The sequence below is a fragment of the Etheostoma spectabile genome, chromosome 8, assembly GCF_008692095.1.
Source record: "Etheostoma spectabile isolate EspeVRDwgs_2016 chromosome 8, UIUC_Espe_1.0, whole genome shotgun sequence".
Classification (NCBI taxonomy): domain Eukaryota; kingdom Metazoa; phylum Chordata; class Actinopteri; order Perciformes; family Percidae; genus Etheostoma; species Etheostoma spectabile.
Window position 1 is genome coordinate 17,325,719 of NC_045740.1, and position 19,411 is coordinate 17,345,129.

General features: G+C 42.5%; 3 protein-coding genes and 1 long non-coding RNA gene across 4 annotated transcripts in view; all 4 read right to left on the bottom strand.

The window, feature by feature from the left end:
• Positions 1–5,427, bottom strand: part of LOC116693826 (uncharacterized) — an 8,176-nt gene extending 2,749 nt beyond the window's left edge. The window contains exons 1-2 of the long non-coding RNA XR_004333008.1: positions 5,364–5,427; positions 3,095–3,099 (exon numbers count right to left, since the gene is read on the bottom strand). This is a non-coding gene — a long non-coding RNA (uncharacterized LOC116693826). The remainder of the gene's footprint in view (positions 1–3,094; positions 3,100–5,363) is intronic.
• Positions 47–1,338, bottom strand: LOC116693801 (histone H2B 5). The gene has a single exon (XM_032523036.1). The coding sequence runs from the start codon at positions 1,293–1,295 to the stop codon at positions 924–926; it is 372 nt and encodes a 123-aa protein (XP_032378927.1). The 5' UTR covers positions 1,296–1,338; the 3' UTR covers positions 47–923.
• Positions 5,428–6,661: 1,234 nt separating the features above from the next.
• On the bottom strand, positions 6,662–7,611 carry LOC116693802 (plasma membrane calcium-transporting ATPase 1-like). The gene has a single exon (XM_032523037.1). The coding sequence runs from the start codon at positions 7,562–7,564 to the stop codon at positions 7,205–7,207; it is 360 nt and encodes a 119-aa protein (XP_032378928.1). The 5' UTR covers positions 7,565–7,611; the 3' UTR covers positions 6,662–7,204.
• The window catches only part of LOC116693714 (plasma membrane calcium-transporting ATPase 1), a gene marked incomplete in the record, with an annotated part of 35,628 nt that continues 22,878 nt past the window's right edge, over positions 6,662–19,411 (bottom strand). The window contains 12 exon segments of the mRNA XM_032522899.1: positions 6,662–7,646; positions 8,586–8,774; positions 9,770–9,877; positions 11,525–11,736; positions 12,516–12,729; positions 14,235–14,426; positions 15,720–15,826; positions 16,740–16,827; positions 17,408–17,587; positions 17,982–18,219; positions 18,575–18,816; positions 19,186–19,411. Coding sequence (XP_032378790.1) covers positions 7,638–7,646; positions 8,586–8,774; positions 9,770–9,877; positions 11,525–11,736; positions 12,516–12,729; positions 14,235–14,426; positions 15,720–15,826; positions 16,740–16,827; positions 17,408–17,587; positions 17,982–18,219; positions 18,575–18,816; positions 19,186–19,411 — 2,005 coding nt within the window.

A 19,411-nucleotide genomic window follows, 5' to 3' on the forward strand; every position in this document is an offset into this window, starting at 1 on the left:
CCAGATGCTGTATGACAATACAACAGACTGTTATTACCAGCGATGAAGTCTGTAGATACTCACCGAGCTGAGGAGAAGAAAAGCACTGGACAAAAATAAGCTCCCACCTTGGGACATTATTAATTTGTAATGCTTCGCACTTTATATACTACTACTAGTATATAAAATACATGATATCCACATGATACATTAGAGAGCAAAACAATCCATAGAAACAGCAGCGAATTTACAAACATGACATAGTCTAGCCTACATTATAAAGTGCTTGAAGGTCATGAGTTAAAGTGCATGTGCTAAAGTGCAAAGAACAGGCTAAAGTGCAAAAGAGTATATAAAGTGCGAAGCATTACAAATTAATAATGTCCCAAGGTAGGAGCTTATTTTTGTCCAGTGCTTTCCCCCCCCATTTTTTCCATGTACATTCATTTCTACATGAAGGTACAACATAGTATCAAAGTCTATTTAAATAGAAAGGTTTGTTTTCCCAACAGGGAAGTCTGTTGATGACTTTAAATGTACACGACAGAGCTGCAACACAGCTCAATTATTTATTAATCTGCAATTGGCAATTATAACCTATGAAATGTCAAAAAAAAAAAAAAAAAAAGTCCATCCCAGTATCTAAGCATTAATGTAACGTTTTTCTGTCACCTAAACAGATTTAATATAAAACAAAATTTGAGGCTTCTGCAGCCTTAAACTCTCAAAATGACTGAGTCTATTGAACCAACACTAAATCTGTAATCCAGATTACAGAGCCTGTACATTGTCCCTACACAAGCAACAGCTAGGCGGCTAACTAGTGAACACAAATACATGAAACGTGAGTTTAAGAAAGAAGGAAAGGAGCTCTTAAGAGTCTGTGGGTGGCTCTTAAAAGAGCCTTTGGGTTGTTGTAGTTGGTGGTGTTACAGCAGGGCTGTTTACTTGGAGCTGGTGTACTTGGTGACGGCCTTGGTGCCCTCGGACACCGCGTGCTTGGCCAGCTCCCCGGGCAGCAGCAGCCTCACGGCGGTCTGGATCTCGCGGGACGTGATGGTGGAGCGCTTGTTGTAGTGCGCGAGACGGGAGGCCTCGCCGGCGATGCGCTCGAAGATGTCGCTCACGAAGGAGTTCATGATGCCCATGGCCTTGGAGGAGATGCCGGTGTCGGGGTGCACCTGCTTCAGCACCTTGTACACGTAAATGGCGTAGCTCTCCTTCCTGGACTTTCTCCTCTTCTTGCCGGTCTTGGTGGCCTTGGAGACGGCTTTCTTTGAGCCCTTCTTGGGCGCTTTGACTGGTTCCGCGGGCATGGTTGCTTCGCTCAGGGATTCCCTCAAACGGATGACTCATCCTCGCCGCGGACGCTTGATTTATATTCTCCTCATGCAAATGAGAGTGTGCTGTTGCGCGCACAGGATTGGCTGAGGCTTGGGATCGAGACTGAGCATGCGCCAACACATCCCTGCAACATCCTTGAGACGATTCAATACATTCATCTCATAGGGTAGAGTCTACATGTTCCAGTTTTTCATTGTGAAAGTTGCAGGACATGTGTTTCTTGGTATAAAAATACATTAAGTTATACAACAAATTACAAAATGTACAGGAAAAGTAAAGAAGAAAGTCAAAAAACCTTCATGGGCAGCTTCAATTAGGAAACATGAAATCTTTAAATTGTAACACATTTGGTTTATAATATATTTTACATTTAAAATAGTCAAATATCAAATATAATAACAATATAAAAGGTCTTTTAAGCCATGTTACTTTTAGATACATTTTGTTCAGATATAAAACAAGTCAATTATCTTAGTTTCAAGAAATTGTGATTGTTCAATGTTTTATGAAAATATGGTGACCAGATTTTTATTCAGGAATTCAACCGTCAAATGAAAAAAATCGTTAAAATCATGAACTCAAGTGTCATTGTGAAACATATAAAACAAACACAAGGATCCGGGGATATTTCCCTTCCCAGTTCTCTGTCCTTGAGACTTGGCTCTAATTTTCGGGACGATTAGGGCAGGAGTCGGGATTTCGGGACTGTCGCGTCACCCTGCATGAAAAACACTAGGCTCGTTCGAGATGAAGTGCGCCTCGCCTGTAAAGTGGACGAGAGCAGGCGGCAGCAGCGGGGGGCGGTGGACAAAGCTGCGGTAAAGTCGGACAGTTTCCAGCCGATTCCAGCTCCTTCGGCTGGACAGAAGTGATGAAACACTGTGGTCGATTCCGATTTAATAAAATATAATCAGACCCACACATCAGCTGGTACACGTCTCCAGTTGTATAGTTATGACAGAGTAGCTGTTAAGTGCTCTACATGCGATCTGTTGCTGATTTTAATGAACAACAGACTGAGATGATCCGTGATCTGATCAGATTTAGTCTCTTTGACTTCTAAACGTACTACCAGCCACACAACATGTGTTTCTGGACAGTAAGTCTTTAATCAGACAAATAGCATAATCCATCCGATTCAAAAAAGTAAAAGTTTAATAAACGTCATCATGTTGTAAACCAATCAGCTGTTAAATCAGCTGAAGGCCGGCGTTTCCCAGCATGCTCTGGGTCCGCCTGCTCTGCAGTCGGTGAAAAGCAACGCGCCGCCTGCGTCTCAGAACTGCGGCCGCCTGCTCTCGTGAGATTTCCGTTGCCCACTGTGCATGACGTCAGAGCAGTCGGATCAAGTCGACACAAATCAACCGGGTCCTGCGCAGACCTGGCTCATCTCGAACGAGCTATGGCTTCGTTCGAGATGAGCCAGGTCTGCGCAGAATCATCACCGGCGATCGGCGCCCGGTGCAGCCGGTTAGATTTGTCCGACTTGATCCCGACTTCTCGACGTCACGCACACGTGGGCAACGGAAATCTCACGAGAGCAAGGCCCGCAGGTCTGAGACCCAGGCGGCGCAGTTGCTGTCGTACACGATAGCTCGTTCGAGATGAACTGCGCCCCGTCTGTAAAGTGGACGAAGCAGGCGGCAGCCGGGGGGGGCGTGAAAGCTGCGGTAAAGTCGGACAGTTTCCGCCGATTCCAGCCGCCTTCAGCTGACAGGAATGATATGAACACTGTGGTGCGATTCTGATTTATACAATATATCAGACCCACATCAGCTGGTACACAGTCTCCAGTGTTTTAGTTATGACAGAGGCTGTTAAAGTGCTCTACAGGACCTGTTTGCTGATTTTTAATCACACAGACTGGAGATGATCCGTGATCTGATCAGATTTAGTCTCTTTACTTCAAACGTAACTATCAGCCACACAACTGTGTTTCTGGACAGAATAAGTCTTAAATCAGACAAATAGCAATTAAAATCCTCCGATTCAAACAATAAAAAGTTTATTAAAACTTCATCAGTTGTAAACCAATCAGGTGTTAAATCAGCTAGAAGCCGGCGTCTCTCCACATGCTCTGGCACGCCTTTCTCTGTCCGCTCATGGCTCAGTGTATGGTTAGAACAGAATGAGCAGGCTCCCGCTACACCGGCAAGCTTTAAAGCTGCTCTGCGGACGTAATAGAAGACCGTCAGCGCCAACTTTGTGGGCGGTTGTCACGGCTCCAACTGCCGTTCTGGACAAGCTCCGCCCTAAAATAGCCTTTGCGCGCTACGATTGGCCAGGCGTCCCTGGTCGCGGGAGGCAACGGAACCTGATTGGTTCAGGTCCTATCAACTGACCAATCGGCTCATCCTCACCTTGCCGCGTCCCAGCGTCCACCATTTATTAAGTAAACAGAGAGGGGGTTCTTACATTTCTTTAACATTTTCTGTTTAAAACAAAAACAAAACACAGATTATTTAAGTAAGACAATTATTTATTGTTAGCTATTACAGGTTTTCTGTCATATTTGATACACGTGTTTTGGAGACCACTACATCATAAGTGTGATATCGTATTCCCCCAAAAAACTAAATGTATAAAATCAGATACAAGCAGCACACAGATGATCCACGAAGGGACAGACACTCATCCACCTTCATTTGAGCCAAAATGGAGGTTGTCCATCATGATCCACATGTGCTTTTTGCTAGGATATCTTTGCCAAATTTAAAGACGTTAAGGCAAGAAAAACATTGACATAGTTCCAATACTTTAAGAGGAATATTAAGTGGACGTTGCAATGTGTAATTACTTAATATTTCCTAACTTAGTATATAGTTAGTTTTAAGAAAACATACTGTAAGATATTCCAACAAATGCCGGATGTATCAAAAATGATAAACAAAAACCCCCCAATTTGCAAAGTGATGTTTCCTTTTTTTTTTTATTGTTTGTGAGAAAGTCTAATTAACACCCCAGTGTCAGAGGATTACAATTGGCTTTACGAGGTTAAATATGCAAACGAGGCATCTAACGCTAACATTTCTACACTAAAAATCTACACCCGCAAATGGATAAAGTGGCGTAAAAAAGTGTCGCAATGTGTATTTTGGATGTTTTTTGCATCAGTCTGAGAGAAGATCAATGGACGCAAAGAAGCACAAAAACCTCAAACTTGAAATATTCTTTTTGCCTGTAGTGTCTCCCCTTGATGGATTGCTTTGTTGCTGAAATGTGCTGATTAAATTAAGCTGCCTTGACATGAGTTATATGGACATCATGATGCGTTAGCATGACGCGTGCACCATGTAAAATGCACCACGTCGTTATAACGGATAGACTTTGCTTTTTTCACATCAGGAATTATAATTATTTGTAATACTCATCTCTGTTGGTTTTGTCTGCAGCAGTAGTTGCACGTTGTGGTAAGTTTTGTCCAGCAGGGGAAGCTGCTGCTGCTGCTGCTGCTGCAAGAAACACATACAACATATAAAAGGTATAAAAGAGGTTAATGTGAAGGGATGATGCAGCTCTTCTCTTTCAGTAGAGTCATATTTTATTCTTGGCTGCAAAAATGGAGAATTAAAGTTGTCTTTTCTCCACATGAACCCTCCTGTTTTCCCAGTTTTCTAAGTTTCTATGTCAGAAACATGACTTTCTAGTCAATCATAAATTTCCATTAATACCAATTGATGATCACTACTTTTATGGTCTGCCAGGGGGGAAATCTGTGATCATCCATAATCACATGTTTCTCTGACCTTAACTATTAGTCAAAATAATTCCTAATCGCTGCATATTTTACTTGAAAATTAGGTGTAATTTCATGTAAATGAGATGTATTCACCATCAATTCTATCATGAAGTGTAAAACTAGTGGTAATAAGTCATAAAGTTGGCCAAAAAAATGTTACACAGAATTGGGTGATCATTTATAGGCTACGATATATATATATATATCTATATATATATATATAAGACAATACGAGGGTTAAATATGTTAAAATCTGCAAACTTGCAGATGACAGAGATATATTCCAAATGTACCTTAGAACAGAATTCAGTGTGCAGTTTAATAGGAACTAGTTGCTCAAACTAAATCAGTCCATTGTAACAGTCCTGTCATAAACCCTTCTTCATTATAACCTTCAGTTTGGGCTGTTCTTCTGACACCACGAAAGGTTTTTAGAGATACGAGGTTCTGACAGGACAGCCACGCTACAAACATATGATGGTTTTATAGAACACGATGCAATGCGGTAGATTAAACTATACCCAAAAGTACATTAATGAATTAAAATGAGCACAACCATGAACATCTACAGCAGGAAAATACAACACACACACACATTACTGCGGACAGGGAACATTATCCTGCACAATGAGAACCTTTTTCATACTTTAAGTACATTTTGTCCACCGCCTCACATCAGAGGAAAAGGGCTCCCTTTAAAAAGAGGATACGACCTCGCAGCCTTTTCTTCCGGACTCCAAAACTGGACCACTGGCCAACCGTTGAGCCTCATTCAGCCTGAAAACCTGTTAGGTTGGATTAGGTTATGTGAATGTTTCAGCAATTAAATAAATAAATGAAATAAAGCCTTTTCCCTTTCTTGTAAAATGGTTGCTCATTAGATTACTTTTTTTTTTTTTTTTTTTTTAAATATATTATACGTTTTAAAAATTCTAATGTTATTTTATTCTGAAAATATTTAAAAGTTTTTCTTTATTAAACTTTATTTTTTTTTTGTAATTTTATAAAAGGTTTTCTTGATGTATGACTTTAAATGTTACTCCCTTTATTCCAACAATATCACAGTTATTTTCTTGAAAATTTATAAAAACTTTCTGCATTAAAAATGAAAAAAGGAAAATGGTGTTGAAATTAAGAATTAAACTTCTAAAAATTCTTGTCTTTACTCTCAAAAGTATTTAAACTTTAAATATTGTATTCTGTAACAACTTTTTCTAATGTAACTCACATCTGGAAATACTTTTTCTCGTGTAATAATATCTATCTAATATCTAATATATATATAAGTATAATATCTTATTTAATTTGATTAATATTTCATGGATGTTGTGTATTGACTTTCTGAAAAGTCGTGTCTAAAAACCCAAACGTGTGAGACTTTTTATGACTGTTGTATGATGATGTAATTAAATAAGGTGGAGCCTGATGATGTCATGCGTTCACCAGGAAGGAGGCGGAGCTTCAGCGCGTCGAGAGGACTCGTCCGTTTGACGTTCTCTTCTTCTTCTTCTTCTTCTTCTTCTTCTTCTTCTTCTTCTTCTTCCCGTCCGACGTGAAGCTGCGTCACAAACAACCTGCTCGGGAAGTTGTTGTTTTTTTCAAAACTTTTAATAACTTTCCGCTCGACATCTTTTGAAAACGACAACAAGCTAAAACATTACAAAAATGCTAGAATAAAATCCAAGGACATTTACTCAAAACGTTTCTGTCTAAACACACGTTCCTGTAAGAATACCCCCCCCCCCCCCTTATTTAAGCTGACTGACTCTAACCTTTCAGTCTTACACTTGACACAACACTACACCCGACCTCGTCACCGTCAGCCGATATTAAAACGAGCTCCGCTACGTCTGAACACCAACATCGTATATTTACACATCAAAACTGATATTGATATTGATCGATCACCCACAACACTCTTCACCTAACCAACAAATGCAGAGTTCATGTCTATTAGAATAACGAAGGAAACGTCATCTTTGTGGACGCTCAGCACACGACAACACAAACACATCTGGACACACATCTGCTTCCTGGAGTCTAAAAAAAAAAAAAAAAAAAGCAGGGGATCTCTCGACGAAACCAATCACAAGAGTCTGTAAAAAAAAAAAAGATCTTTTTTTACCAATGATCTCAGAATAATCAGTTAACTCTCGCCGTAAAACCCGTCCGGACAGCCCTGCAACAGGACTTGGTCCAGTCTGGGGGGTGGGGGGGGGCTTCAGAGGGACGTCCTCCAGGCTGTGCATCGGGCTCCCCCGGACACGGCGACAGCCCCGCTGAGTTGGGCGCGATCATGCCGGCAGCGGGGCCATGGCTCCGCGGCGTTGTTGTTCGTTTGGGCGAGGGCGGGGGGGGCGGCAGCGTGGCGGAGAGTCCGGTCAGCGGCGGCGGGAGGACCATGGAGTTCCGCTTGATGGGGGGGTCGTCCTCGCACTCGGCCTCGTCGATCAGGGGGATGTGGTTCACCGAGTCCTCCATGCGGAACTCAGGGTGGCTCATGAAGCTGTGGATGGAGCTGCGGGACTGCTCTCCAGACCTTCGTAGGGGACACGCTGTCTCTGAAGGCGTTCACTCAACGGATCTGAAAGACGAGGGGGGGGAGGGGGGGGGGGAAGTCCCGCTCAGGGTTTAATGTGTCTTCTGTCTTGGTCTTATTCTCAACTGAGTCCGTTCTGGATCATAACACCCTAACCCGCTCTGATACGATCGTATGTCGACGTAGAGGCTGCTGACGGGTTTTTGCCGGTGGTTTTTCCTTCGTACTTTTTAAAGTCTCCGAGCTGCTCAGCATAAAAGCTCTTAATGCGTAATCATACTTGAGTATGGGACGAGTGTTGTTTTACGCCTCCTCGCATCACTCGTGCTTTACAGGTACTGCAAATAGCAAGTTTGTTGTCCTTTTTATATATCTCGAAATACCTCCACACAGCAGACATGTTGAGTTTAAGTTGGCTGGCGCTCATAAAAAATGAAGCCCGTATCCGCCTGTGATAGGTTCCCCTCTCAAATGTAAAGGGTTCTCCCTTAGCCCACGCTAAACGCTTCATGAAAGTAAGAGTAAGGAGTAAGAAAGTCCGTTCTCTTTACCCTGATCTGTGAAATTGACGTTTGTCCTCAGGACAGACCACTGGATAACCAGCCACTGCTGATAGTTCTCTTAAATTTCCATTAAGGATTATATATTATTATTATTATTATTATTATTATTATTATTATTATTATTATTATATTAGAAGAAGATCGCTCTGCCACTGGCTACAATTAACCAAGTGGAGTATGTTTTTTTAAACTTCCTGTTCACTTTTGTATGGACGCAGAAACAAAAGATTTATGTAAAAGTGACGTCTATGCGGAAAGATTTTGGAGGCTTAAGCGGCTTGTCATGACGTTTTATTTTTTTTTGCTAAGATTAGTTTCTTTATGATTTTTTGGGGGCTTTTCCACTTTTAAATGGACAGGACACCTAGGTGAAAAAGGGGAGAGACATAGAGGGGAAGACATTTCCTTGGAGGAAGCGTACCTGCGTGGAGATGCGGTTGAGGCCGCGGCACCACAGCACCTGGCCTCTTTTCAGCTCCATCTCAGCGTGGTCGATCTCGTCCTGGTCCTCCATCTCCTCCATCTCCGCCTCAGGGATCTCCTCCTGCTGCGTGCCGTGACCCGCCGTCTTAAGGAACCGCAGCCAGCGTGTGGGGACGCTGGACACCAGCTGAGAGGGGGGACCGACACAAACGTTACACCCCAGTCACACACACAGCACAGCGGCACTTCCTGTTCCCTCAACATGGTTCTGACAGTTTCTATTGTCTACTAGTGAGATCCAGGGCGTTGTTTATATTTGTGTCCCCTGTTTTATCCGTGTATTTGATCCCATTTTAATAAGAGCGCCGTGTATTAATTCACTGTTGATGTAAACTCTCTCCCCTCGCTCCTAGTTTTCTGTTTTTTAAGTCCCGTTTCAGTGGAATTATGCTCATCCAGCTGTTGGAAGGCTTTTTGGGTGAAACCTTTGGAGACGTGTTGAGGTGCATTTACAGATCTTTAGTTCAAAACCAGCTGCAAAGAGTCTGGATCAACGGAAGTACATTTTCCAGGATAAAGCCCCGGCATCCCGTTGTGTGTTGCTCTTCTCAAAATCCCTTCACCACGGTAAAACATTACAACAAACTTCGAGGTAGCTACATGCTACAAGTAAATCTGGCAGGGAATTATTGTCAAGATTAACAAAGAATGTGTTTACGGCATTTCCTCTAACGGGACGTTTTGGGACGGATTGGTTGGATTGCTGTGGACAAATACACGGCGATACACTAGTAAGAGCAAATGAGGTTTCACCATGTACCCAGCTAATTTAAGGTCATGTTACTGTATTGTGTCAACAGTTAACTTCATTTAATTTTGCATGTGGTGTTTTCTGTTGCAGGGTGTAAATGTTCCACCAAACCAAGTTCCTTCCTAGATTTTACAGAGCCATCGTAGCCAAGACAACCGAGATTTGGCTCAAAGAAATGCAACCAACCCAGATGTTTTTTTCTCCTATCCCACAATGCATCTGTGGTGTAGCCACAGTGCAGTGGAGTAAAGTCTGGCAATGCGAGCCTATTAAATCACAACGTCCCCAGTTCAAGTCTGGCTATTAACCTTTGAAGTAGGTCACCCCCATCTCCCTTCATTTCCTGTCTATAATGGTACACGGCGTCTCACCTGTCCCCACAGGAGGCTGCCGAGACCCAGGAAGACACACCACAGCCACTGGTCGATGCTCAGCTGCACACAGCTGAACGGTTTACCACCAAACTGCACGATGACGATCTGCAGGGGGAAAGAGAGAGACAACATCATACAGGGGACTCTTTTACCTCTCTTTTCCACTGTAAATTATTAGAGACCCCTCCCCTCCATTACACAGCGAATTGGATCTCCTACTTTAAGGAGCACATAGAAACATCTTTAAGAAATCCTTCATCCCCAATGCTGTGAAAGGTGCTAAATAACACTGGGAACTGTACTTAAAAATGGAATGTAGGGCGAGGCAGACGTCCGTGTTGCAGGTTTTATGCACAGCATTATGGATGTGAAACCGAAAGCGCAACACACTGTCACGCTGTGAGAAGGCACAATCGCGACACACCCCTTCCAACTCCCAGTGTTATCCTTCCCGCCCAGATCACATCACAAGTTGCGTTTTAAGCTCCTTTTTTGCTGCTTGTGGAGAGCTACGTGACACATGAAACTATATTGATGAGGACCAGCGAGTTAAATCGGCCGTCCGAGAGTAGCCCCACACCAGGCAGACACACAGCTGACCACCTGCAGGTGGAGGCGCTGGAGACGGGCTCGGACACACACACACACCGCGGGCCGCTGTGTCAGTCCCGCAAGCGGTTTCAGGAAAGTGGCTCCATGTGTCCAACAATTCACAGAACATCACATACGAAGGTCAGAAAGTGAGCCAGAGCCTCCTGCACAGGTGAAATGAGACTCCATTTCCTGCGCTGTCTTTTGGAAAGCTGGCCGCCAAAAATCGCACCTTACTAGTTAATTAATTAGCCTGTGTGAAACGCTTCAGAAGGTAGTGGCTTGTGTCTGGTGTGTGCGCCAGTGTTTACGCGTTTGTGTGTCGGCCTGCCCACATATTTGGGTTTGGTGTATTGTTGATCTGTTTATTTACTTTGTAAAGTCACTTTTTATGAAATGTATTTTTTTTTTTTCCCGTCTTGCCGTCTTGGCTATGTACGGTTTGTAATGTCCGGTTTCTCTTGTATTCTTAGACTTAGATTTAGACTTAGACTTGTCTTTATTAATCTTTTTGGGATGACTCCCTCCAGGAAATTTAAAATTCCAGCAGCAGTTTTAGCAAGAAAAAAGAAATAAAAGATAGATAAAAAGTAGTATAAAGTAAACAGTATAAAGACAACAAAATAACAATAATAATAACAATAAGACTATTCGTCAAATAAACAAAGAAAAGACCATAAATTAATATTAAAGTGTCAGTGTTGAGTCCAGTGTTAAAGTGATAAGTGATAAGTGACCAGGTGTGAATTTAAGTCCAAGTGTGTATATATGTATGTCTGTATGTGTACGGTATGTATGAATGAATATATGAATATATGTATGTATGTATGTATGTATGTATGTATGTATGTATGTATGTATGTATGTATGTATGTATGTATGTATGTATTTCCTCCTCCCCCCTAGTGAGGAGTTGTACAGTCTGATGGCATGAGGGACAAAGGAGTCCTTGAGTCTGTTGGTCCGACACTTGGAAAGGAGCATTGGTGAAAAGCTCGTGGGTGGGCTTATAAAAGGTAAGCAGCCTTCCACTGATCCGGCTCCTCTGGGTGCTGATGACGGTGAAACCGAAGACGTATGTTCACATCTGTGGACAGTAAAGTTTTTCGTATTTGTAAACCCGACCCGGTGAAGCGACTGCCTCGGCCCCTCGCAGGTTACCTGTATGATGAAGGTTCCCAGGACGATGGAGCAGAAGATGGGGTTGTTGAAGACGCCCTCGAAGACGTTCCTCTCGCCGTGAATCTTGCGGGCGTTGAGCTCGTTAAAGATCTGCATCAGGACAAACGTGTTGAACACCATGGTGTAGTGCTCCGAGGACGGGGCATGGAGCGGGGCGTTCCTGCCACTGTCGAGGTTGAACAACTTCTCGCCTGCGAGAGGGAGAGTCGAAGAAAGCAGGGGAAGAAATCAACTGCATCTCTTCACTGGGGCTGCAACGGACCGTTTGATTATTGTCTTGATGAATAGATAAATGTCAGAAAACTGTGAAAAAAAGGTTGATTTCCCAAAGCCCAAGATGACATCCTCAAATGTCTTGTTTTATCCTCAAATCAAAAGATATTCAGTTTACTGTCACAGAGTTGTGAACAAAACCATTATGTACAATAAGTACTCATTGCAATAATTTATCAGGTACATGTGCAATATCTGCCATTTATTCACTGCTGCTGTTTATATTCACACTGTACTTTATGTTGACACAGCAATAACATAGCATTTGTACAATCTATTGTTTTAGCAACAATCTTTTTAACCAATCTTATATTTTAACATAATGTCACTTTACTTGTACTTAACCTTTTTATTTCTTGGACTGTAGCTTTGTTACGTTTATACACTTACTGACTAGCTTTTTTTTTACTCTTCTTTTTTACCTTGAATCTGACTGGGAGAAACAGCAACTTGAAAGTATTCTCAATCCGATGATTCAGAAACAAGAAAATATTCACATTTAAGAAGCTGGAATCAGAGAATTTTTACTCTTCTTAGATTGATTATGAAAATACTTTGCCGCTCTTTTCTCCATGCTTTTTGATCAAAATCCCATTCATTAACACACCAATAATGACTTAATGATTATTTTAAGTGCTTCGTAGGATATCTTTTGACATTTTCACAAGTTAGGGGACGCTGTGGTGCCTTCACTGACCTACAAAGAGCAGGGTGAAGATAACAGTCAGTTGGTAGACGGCGTGTCCTAGGATGTTCTTCATCATGGTGCGGGATATGAGCGGCTTGTCGCGGCCGTACGGGCTCCTGAGCAGCAGCGCCTCGGTGGGCGGCTCGGTGGCGAGAGCCAGTGACGCAAAGGTGTCCATGATGAGGTTGACCCACAACATCTGCACAGCTTTCAGAGGAGAGTCCTGGAAACAAACAGACCGAAAACAAACAAACAAACAGACAGACAGACAGACAGACAGACAGACAGACAGACAGACAGACAGACAGACAGACAGACAGACAGACAGACAGACAGACACACACACACACACACACACACACACACACACACACACACACACACACACACACACACACACACACACACACACACACACACACACACACACACACACACACACACACACACACACACACACACACACACACACACACACACACACACACACACACACACACACACACACACACACACACACTGTCAGCAGAGAAGCCACGAGCGGCATATATCTGGACTAACTTTTTAACGTCATTTTAAAACCCCCATCTTCACACTAAACATTATCTTCAAAATGTAGTCCTTGACGAGTCTATAGAGTTTATATAAGTTTTATTATTGACAGTATTTGATTTTAGAGGTAATACTGGTTGTATGTCATTTTATGTGCTTTATCTGTTGTGTTAAAAAAGAAGAAAAATACTTCTCATTTAAAAGACATTTTCTCAGTCTGGTGAAGCTCATGGGTCATTTCTTGGAGAGTCCCTGTATTCTAACCTTCATAGTAAAAGCATTGAAACAGCCCAGGATACATGTGATGTGACTGCAACTGCTTTTCAAAATAAGGTGTTAACAAAAATATACACAAAATACATATAAGGAAAAAGATTAATTGGATTTTATCCACAGGAAGTGTAAATCATGTTAATTCTCAAGCTAATAAAGATACTTTGACTCTGTCCTGTATAAATTAAAAAACAAAATCCACTATCATGGATATATTCCTTGATTTTGGGCGGCTAGAAAAAAATATCCTGACAATTACTAAATTAAAGACATTCAAAACTCAGACCATGAACACATTTAAATCGAGCATTTCCAATAGATCAATTTGGAGGATCAACAAAATTGTCTCACATTGGTGCACCTTGATCAGCTACATTTCTAAATAGTCAAGATGCTGCTAAGACATATTTCTCCATAATTTCTGACAATGAATGATATGTTTGAGTTCAGGCCATCAGACTCAAAATTAAGCTTTTCTACCGTATCAATTTGGAGAATTGCCAAAATGTAGTATTTCCAGTAGGTGAGACTGCATCTGAGAAGGACACTCTTGTCTTGTGTGCAATATGTGAACAAGGGCAGCTTCCGACACTGTCCGCACCTAATTTGTCAGCCATTGGCTGGGTACCAAACTTTGTTCCTATTTTAGGCACATTCCCAATTGCCTTAATAGTATCGAGTATCAAAAATGTCTTGTCTTTCAATACCATATTTGAACACTAAAGAAGTAAATCTCATCAGCATCAATTGAGATTTGTACCGTAATGCGTGTAATGTTAAAATGTATTTTGTTCAAATAGATTTTATCAACAGCTGCCAACTGGACTGGACTAGACTGTCAGGCCCCTGTTATTTTGTCCACCCCTAATGTAGGCGGCAGCAGCGGCGTCCGGCGGCTCTGACCTGCGTGATGCAGGCTCCGGTGAAGGCCACGATGACGGCGACGACATTGACGGTGAGCTGGAACTGCAGGAACTTGGAGATGCTGTCGTAGACGTTCCTGCCCCACATCACGGCCTTCACGATGCTGCTGAAGTTATCGTCCGTCAGGATGATGTCAGACGCCTCCTTCGCCACGTCCGTCCCGGCAATGCCCTGCAGAACACAGCACATAGGTCAGCTCACATACACCTTGCACTGAACTGTTGGAGACACCCTCTCTATATAGCAGCATAGAGTAAAAAAAACAACACACACACACACACACACACACACACACACACTTTAAAAAAAATAGTAATATCCAACCTTTTAAGGACACCAATGTTCTTTGTGGATGAATAATGCATTGCATATAAATAAATAAATAAATGTTCTTCCTTAAAATACAGGGGGCATAAGTATACACACCCCTATGTTAAATTCCCATAGAAGCAGGCAGATTTTAAAGACCAGTTATTTCCTGGATCAGGATACTATACATCCTGATAAAGTTCCCTTGGCCTTTGGAATTAAAACAACCCCTGAACATCACATCATCATCACATTCCCTTCACCATACCTAGAGATTGGCATGGTGTTATTTCACCCTAATAGCTGGTTTGATTTGCATTGAGAGATGATGTCTCTATGTGTGGTGAAGGGTATGTGATGATGATGATGATGATGGGGGGGGGGGAGAGAAAATGCATAGATCCATGAAAAGAACTGGCCTTTAAAAATAACAATCTGCCTGCTTCTATGGGAATTTAACGTAGGGGCATGTATACTTATGCCCCCTGTATTTTAAGGAAGAACATGTATTTATTTATTTACAATACATTATTCATTCAAATTTGTGTCCTTAAAAAGGTTGGATTTTCCTAAATTGTATTGATTAAGGCATTAAGCTCAATATCCAAAAGATTTTTTTTATTCCCCTTTTAACTGTTGCATGGGTGTGTAAACTTTCTCACTGTACACACACACACACACACACACACACACACACACACACACACACACACACACACACACACACACACACACACACACACACACACACACACACACACACACACACACACACACACACACACACACACAGTTCTGGATAAATAGCAAAGAAAAGTAAACAGCAGTTACTGCACAGAGTACGATTGCACTGATTGTAAGGAACGTGTTGACAGTCCTTTTGCCGCCTGGTTGCTCTGGATCAGAACATGATAGAAACATCAAAAACGCTTAAATTTCCTGAAGGGGCGGGGGCACAGCAGAGGACAACAGGAAATTCAACAATCATCAGGACATTAGTTTTGTTTCTTTTCTTTTTACTTGAAAATGCAAAAATTGCTTACTTAAAAAAATCATCATCACAACTATTAACGCACTGATAACTGTATTTTCAGTTTTATAAATCAAGTCATAAGTGTTACAAAGTTAGCTAGAAGCATGAATGAAAATCCTTACCATGGCGAAGCCAACGTCCGCTTTCTTGAGGGCGGGGCCGTCGTTGGTGCCGTCCCCGGTTACCGCGACAACCTGCCTTTTCTCCAGCACGGTGCTGTCGATGATACCTGAGATGACGACACACAGCGGAGACACACGTACGAACTAAAGAGGATGAAGATGAGTCCGGACTCTGACCGCCTTTAATGTACGCTTTTTCTCCCCACTGTGTTTTATTCTGTTTTGATTAGGGGTGTCGCCGACTAAGAAACATGTGAGTCACATGTTGAGTTACCACATTAAAATATACCAAAAACAATCCACTAGGTGGCTGGCTGTAAATGTTCACATGCATGAAAACAAAAAAACTGTTCACTACACTCAGGTGTTTCCAATTAGCCTACAGAAAAGGGGAAATTGTTTGTCTGGGAACCCTGAAGAAGGCTGTCTGTGCCGCTACACAGTTGGGTTGCTTCTCCATTATGTCTTTAAAATTTTCTATTGTGAAATAGCCAGTAAAATAAAGGCTTTTTAAATCATTTAGAAGAAGAAGGCCTTGGATTTTCGTTTTTTTTTCTATGCTCTAATGAATTCCCGACCCCAAAGACCACCTTGAACTTCCTGAGCACCTTGGACTTTTTTGTCTTTCCATTATAACAGAAGTACAAAGAGGCGTTGCTATAAAGAGGATACACCGCCTCGTCTTATCACATTGGTGTAAACTGGCAGGTTTCAGAACGTTGCAGACTGGCAAGCATTGAATATTTGGGGTCACCCCTAGTTTTTATGTCTTTGTTTTGATTTTATATCAGGGTTGTCTCTGACTCTCTATATATGATCACATTTTCTTTTACTCACTCTTAATTATGTCATCTAATCATGGATGTTTACATGCAAGAAAAGCACTTTAAATGTACAAATTGTGGTTTACAAAATACATCTTTCCTATGTCTTACCTGTCTTAGTCCCCAGCCTGTTTAACCCCTATGTCTGTCTGTCTGTCTCCCCCTGCCCTTTTTGACCTGTTAGAGTTTTTCTAACCTTTGACCAGGGTGTGTTTGTCCGTTGGAGATGATCTGGCGAGGACTCTCAGCTTTGGCCAAATCTTATCAATACGCTCCTGCTCAATCTGCACAGAAAGAGAGAGAAGTATTAGTATAAGAAGTATATAAATGTGAAGTATTAGTTGCAACACCATCACTTCAATCAGTTTAGCAGACTAAACTGCGGCTAGTGTCCCCTAAAGCAGTGGTGAGTACAGAGAGGGTTCATAAGAGAATCAAAAGGGGCTGCGAGAACCAGGGCAGGAAATAAGTCCACAATTTTTTTAACTTACTGTTATATTTCATCTACATTAAGGATCCCGCACCCAGTCTTCAAAGTTTCTGTGTGAGTTGCACCTGTTAGGTCTTATTATTTTCTTGGAGCAGGAAATAAGAAAATAAAAAGTCTACCAGGGAAAATAACTCACTTTTATCAAACGGCTAAAAAGAGGCTGCAGTGTTTATTACAACCACAATATGAACATACTACATCCTGATAATTAAACTTTTATTAAAGTCTTGCCAGCAGGAGCTAAAATTGTTAAAGTTGACCTGAAGGAGCAGCCAGAAGAAATGTCATGGGGACATTAAATCTATAACGCTAGATTCAGATTAGATAGTTTAAAACAGACACTGCTGTCTTCTGGTCCGTTCTGTTTGTCTGACCTCTCCCTGCTCGTTGCGGATCCGCCGGTTGAACTCTTTGCCCTCCATACACAGGAAGTCGTCTCCAGGGTGCAGGATTCCACATTTTATGGCGATGGCCCGGGCAGTGTTGATGTTGTCTCCGGTCACCATGCGGACAGTTATCCCGGCCCGCTGGCACTTTCTGATGGCTTCCGGTACCTGATGAGAACATCAAAAGAAAAGAAAATATGTAAATGAAGAAATTGTAACATTATTTGTCAGAATTGTTTCTTTTAATATTCTCACACTTCAGTAAGCGTTCCCAAAACACCTCTATCCAACTGAATGTCTCTGTCTGACCTCCATCTCAGACGGTCAGACTTCATTTACTTTAGGATGCTTAAATAAAATGCAGGCCATGATTTTACATGTGAAAAAGCCTTTCAGTACTTTTAGATTAAACATGGAAGAGTCTAAAAAATTAAGAACAGAAGAGAGTGTTTCAGGGAGCTCCTCTTCAGGCGCTCAGTGAGTAGTGAATCACAATGTGTATTTTTACTCCGATTGGCTGGTTGCCTCCGTGTGTCTCTTTGTAAAGACAGGGCTGACGTACCTCAGGTCGTACGGGATCCTCGATGCCAACCACGCCGATGCAGGTGAGGTTGGTGAGGATGTGGGCCTCATCATCCCAGTCAGGCTCTCCGTCAGCGACAGGGAAGTCTCTGTAGGCCAGGCAGATGGTTCTGAGGCCCTCCGACGCCATCGGCTCAATCACCTTCCTCACCAGGTCATCTCGGTCCCGAGGTTTGAAGCTTTTGGCTTGGCCGGGCCCCATCACAATCTTAGAGCACCTGGAACCACAGAAAACAAGAATTATAATACATTTCTTTTATATACCGCTTTAAAAAAAAAAAAGGTACAAAAAGGCGACAACAACAAGATCAGTATGAAAACAACAACTAGCGATAAATATTAAAAAGGCGCAGCAAAACAGCATGGACACAAATGGAAACAGCTATGTTGGTTACAGGTTACAAACAGCTTTAAACAGATGTTGACGTTAGCAAGTGATGTGGAAAGTCTGACGTGTTGGGGGAAAGAGTTCCAGAGGGAAAGGCCCTGTCCCCCCAGGTTTGGTGCTTTGGGCGGGTAAGAGGGGAAAAGGGTAATTTATTAACAGAGCTGTGTGAGCAGCAGTGAACCTACTTTCTGAGCAGGATCTCAGAAGCCCCCTTGCTGTACATTCGGTAGCTACCATCGGGGTTCTTTAGCACCGTGCTCATGGATTTCCTCACAGAGTTGAAGGTGTAGACCTTGAACAGTTTCTCTTCTGGTATTTCGTTGCGAATGGTCTGGTAGTCTCGGCGCAAGTCGAGGGTGAATCCCAGTAAGGCACATTCAGTCTTGTTTCCCACCTGGCGAGCCAGCCCACCCTCCTTCTCTGGCGGCTGCAGGAAGCAGCAGCAGACAGGATGTTAATTAACACAACAAGTTTTTGATTTTAATGACAAATCAGCAAATCAGGTGTGGGGATTAACCTTGGAAATGCAGCAGCACATGACAATTACATTAATCTAACTACGGTTCTCCTTGACTAAAGAAATTCTTAGTCAACTACACTCATATGAGAGGAGAGGAAACTCTGAAAGCTGAACGTGTTGGTATCCCGTATGTGCTGTGATCTGTGTTGTGGATCCAGGAGACAGTGATCAGATGAGTCCTGAGCTGCTGTGACAGCTCTCCAAACTAACCGGCTCTCTCAGCCAAATGCTTAACTCACAGAGCTTTCAGAATGGACGCCTATTTTTACAGCTCACCATAATCTTGCTGGTGTAGGCGCAGTTGACCCCGATGCCCTGGACTAAAAGGTCCAGGACCATGGCAGGGATCAGGTCCGGCTCCGGCAACTTTTTGTAGTAGCGACTTGCGATGTAAGTCTGCACCACCGTCATGCGGTTCATAGTGAGCGTGCCCGTCTTGTCGGAGCAGATGGCCGTGGCATTGCCCATCGTCTCACATGCGTCCAGGTGGCGGACCAGGTTG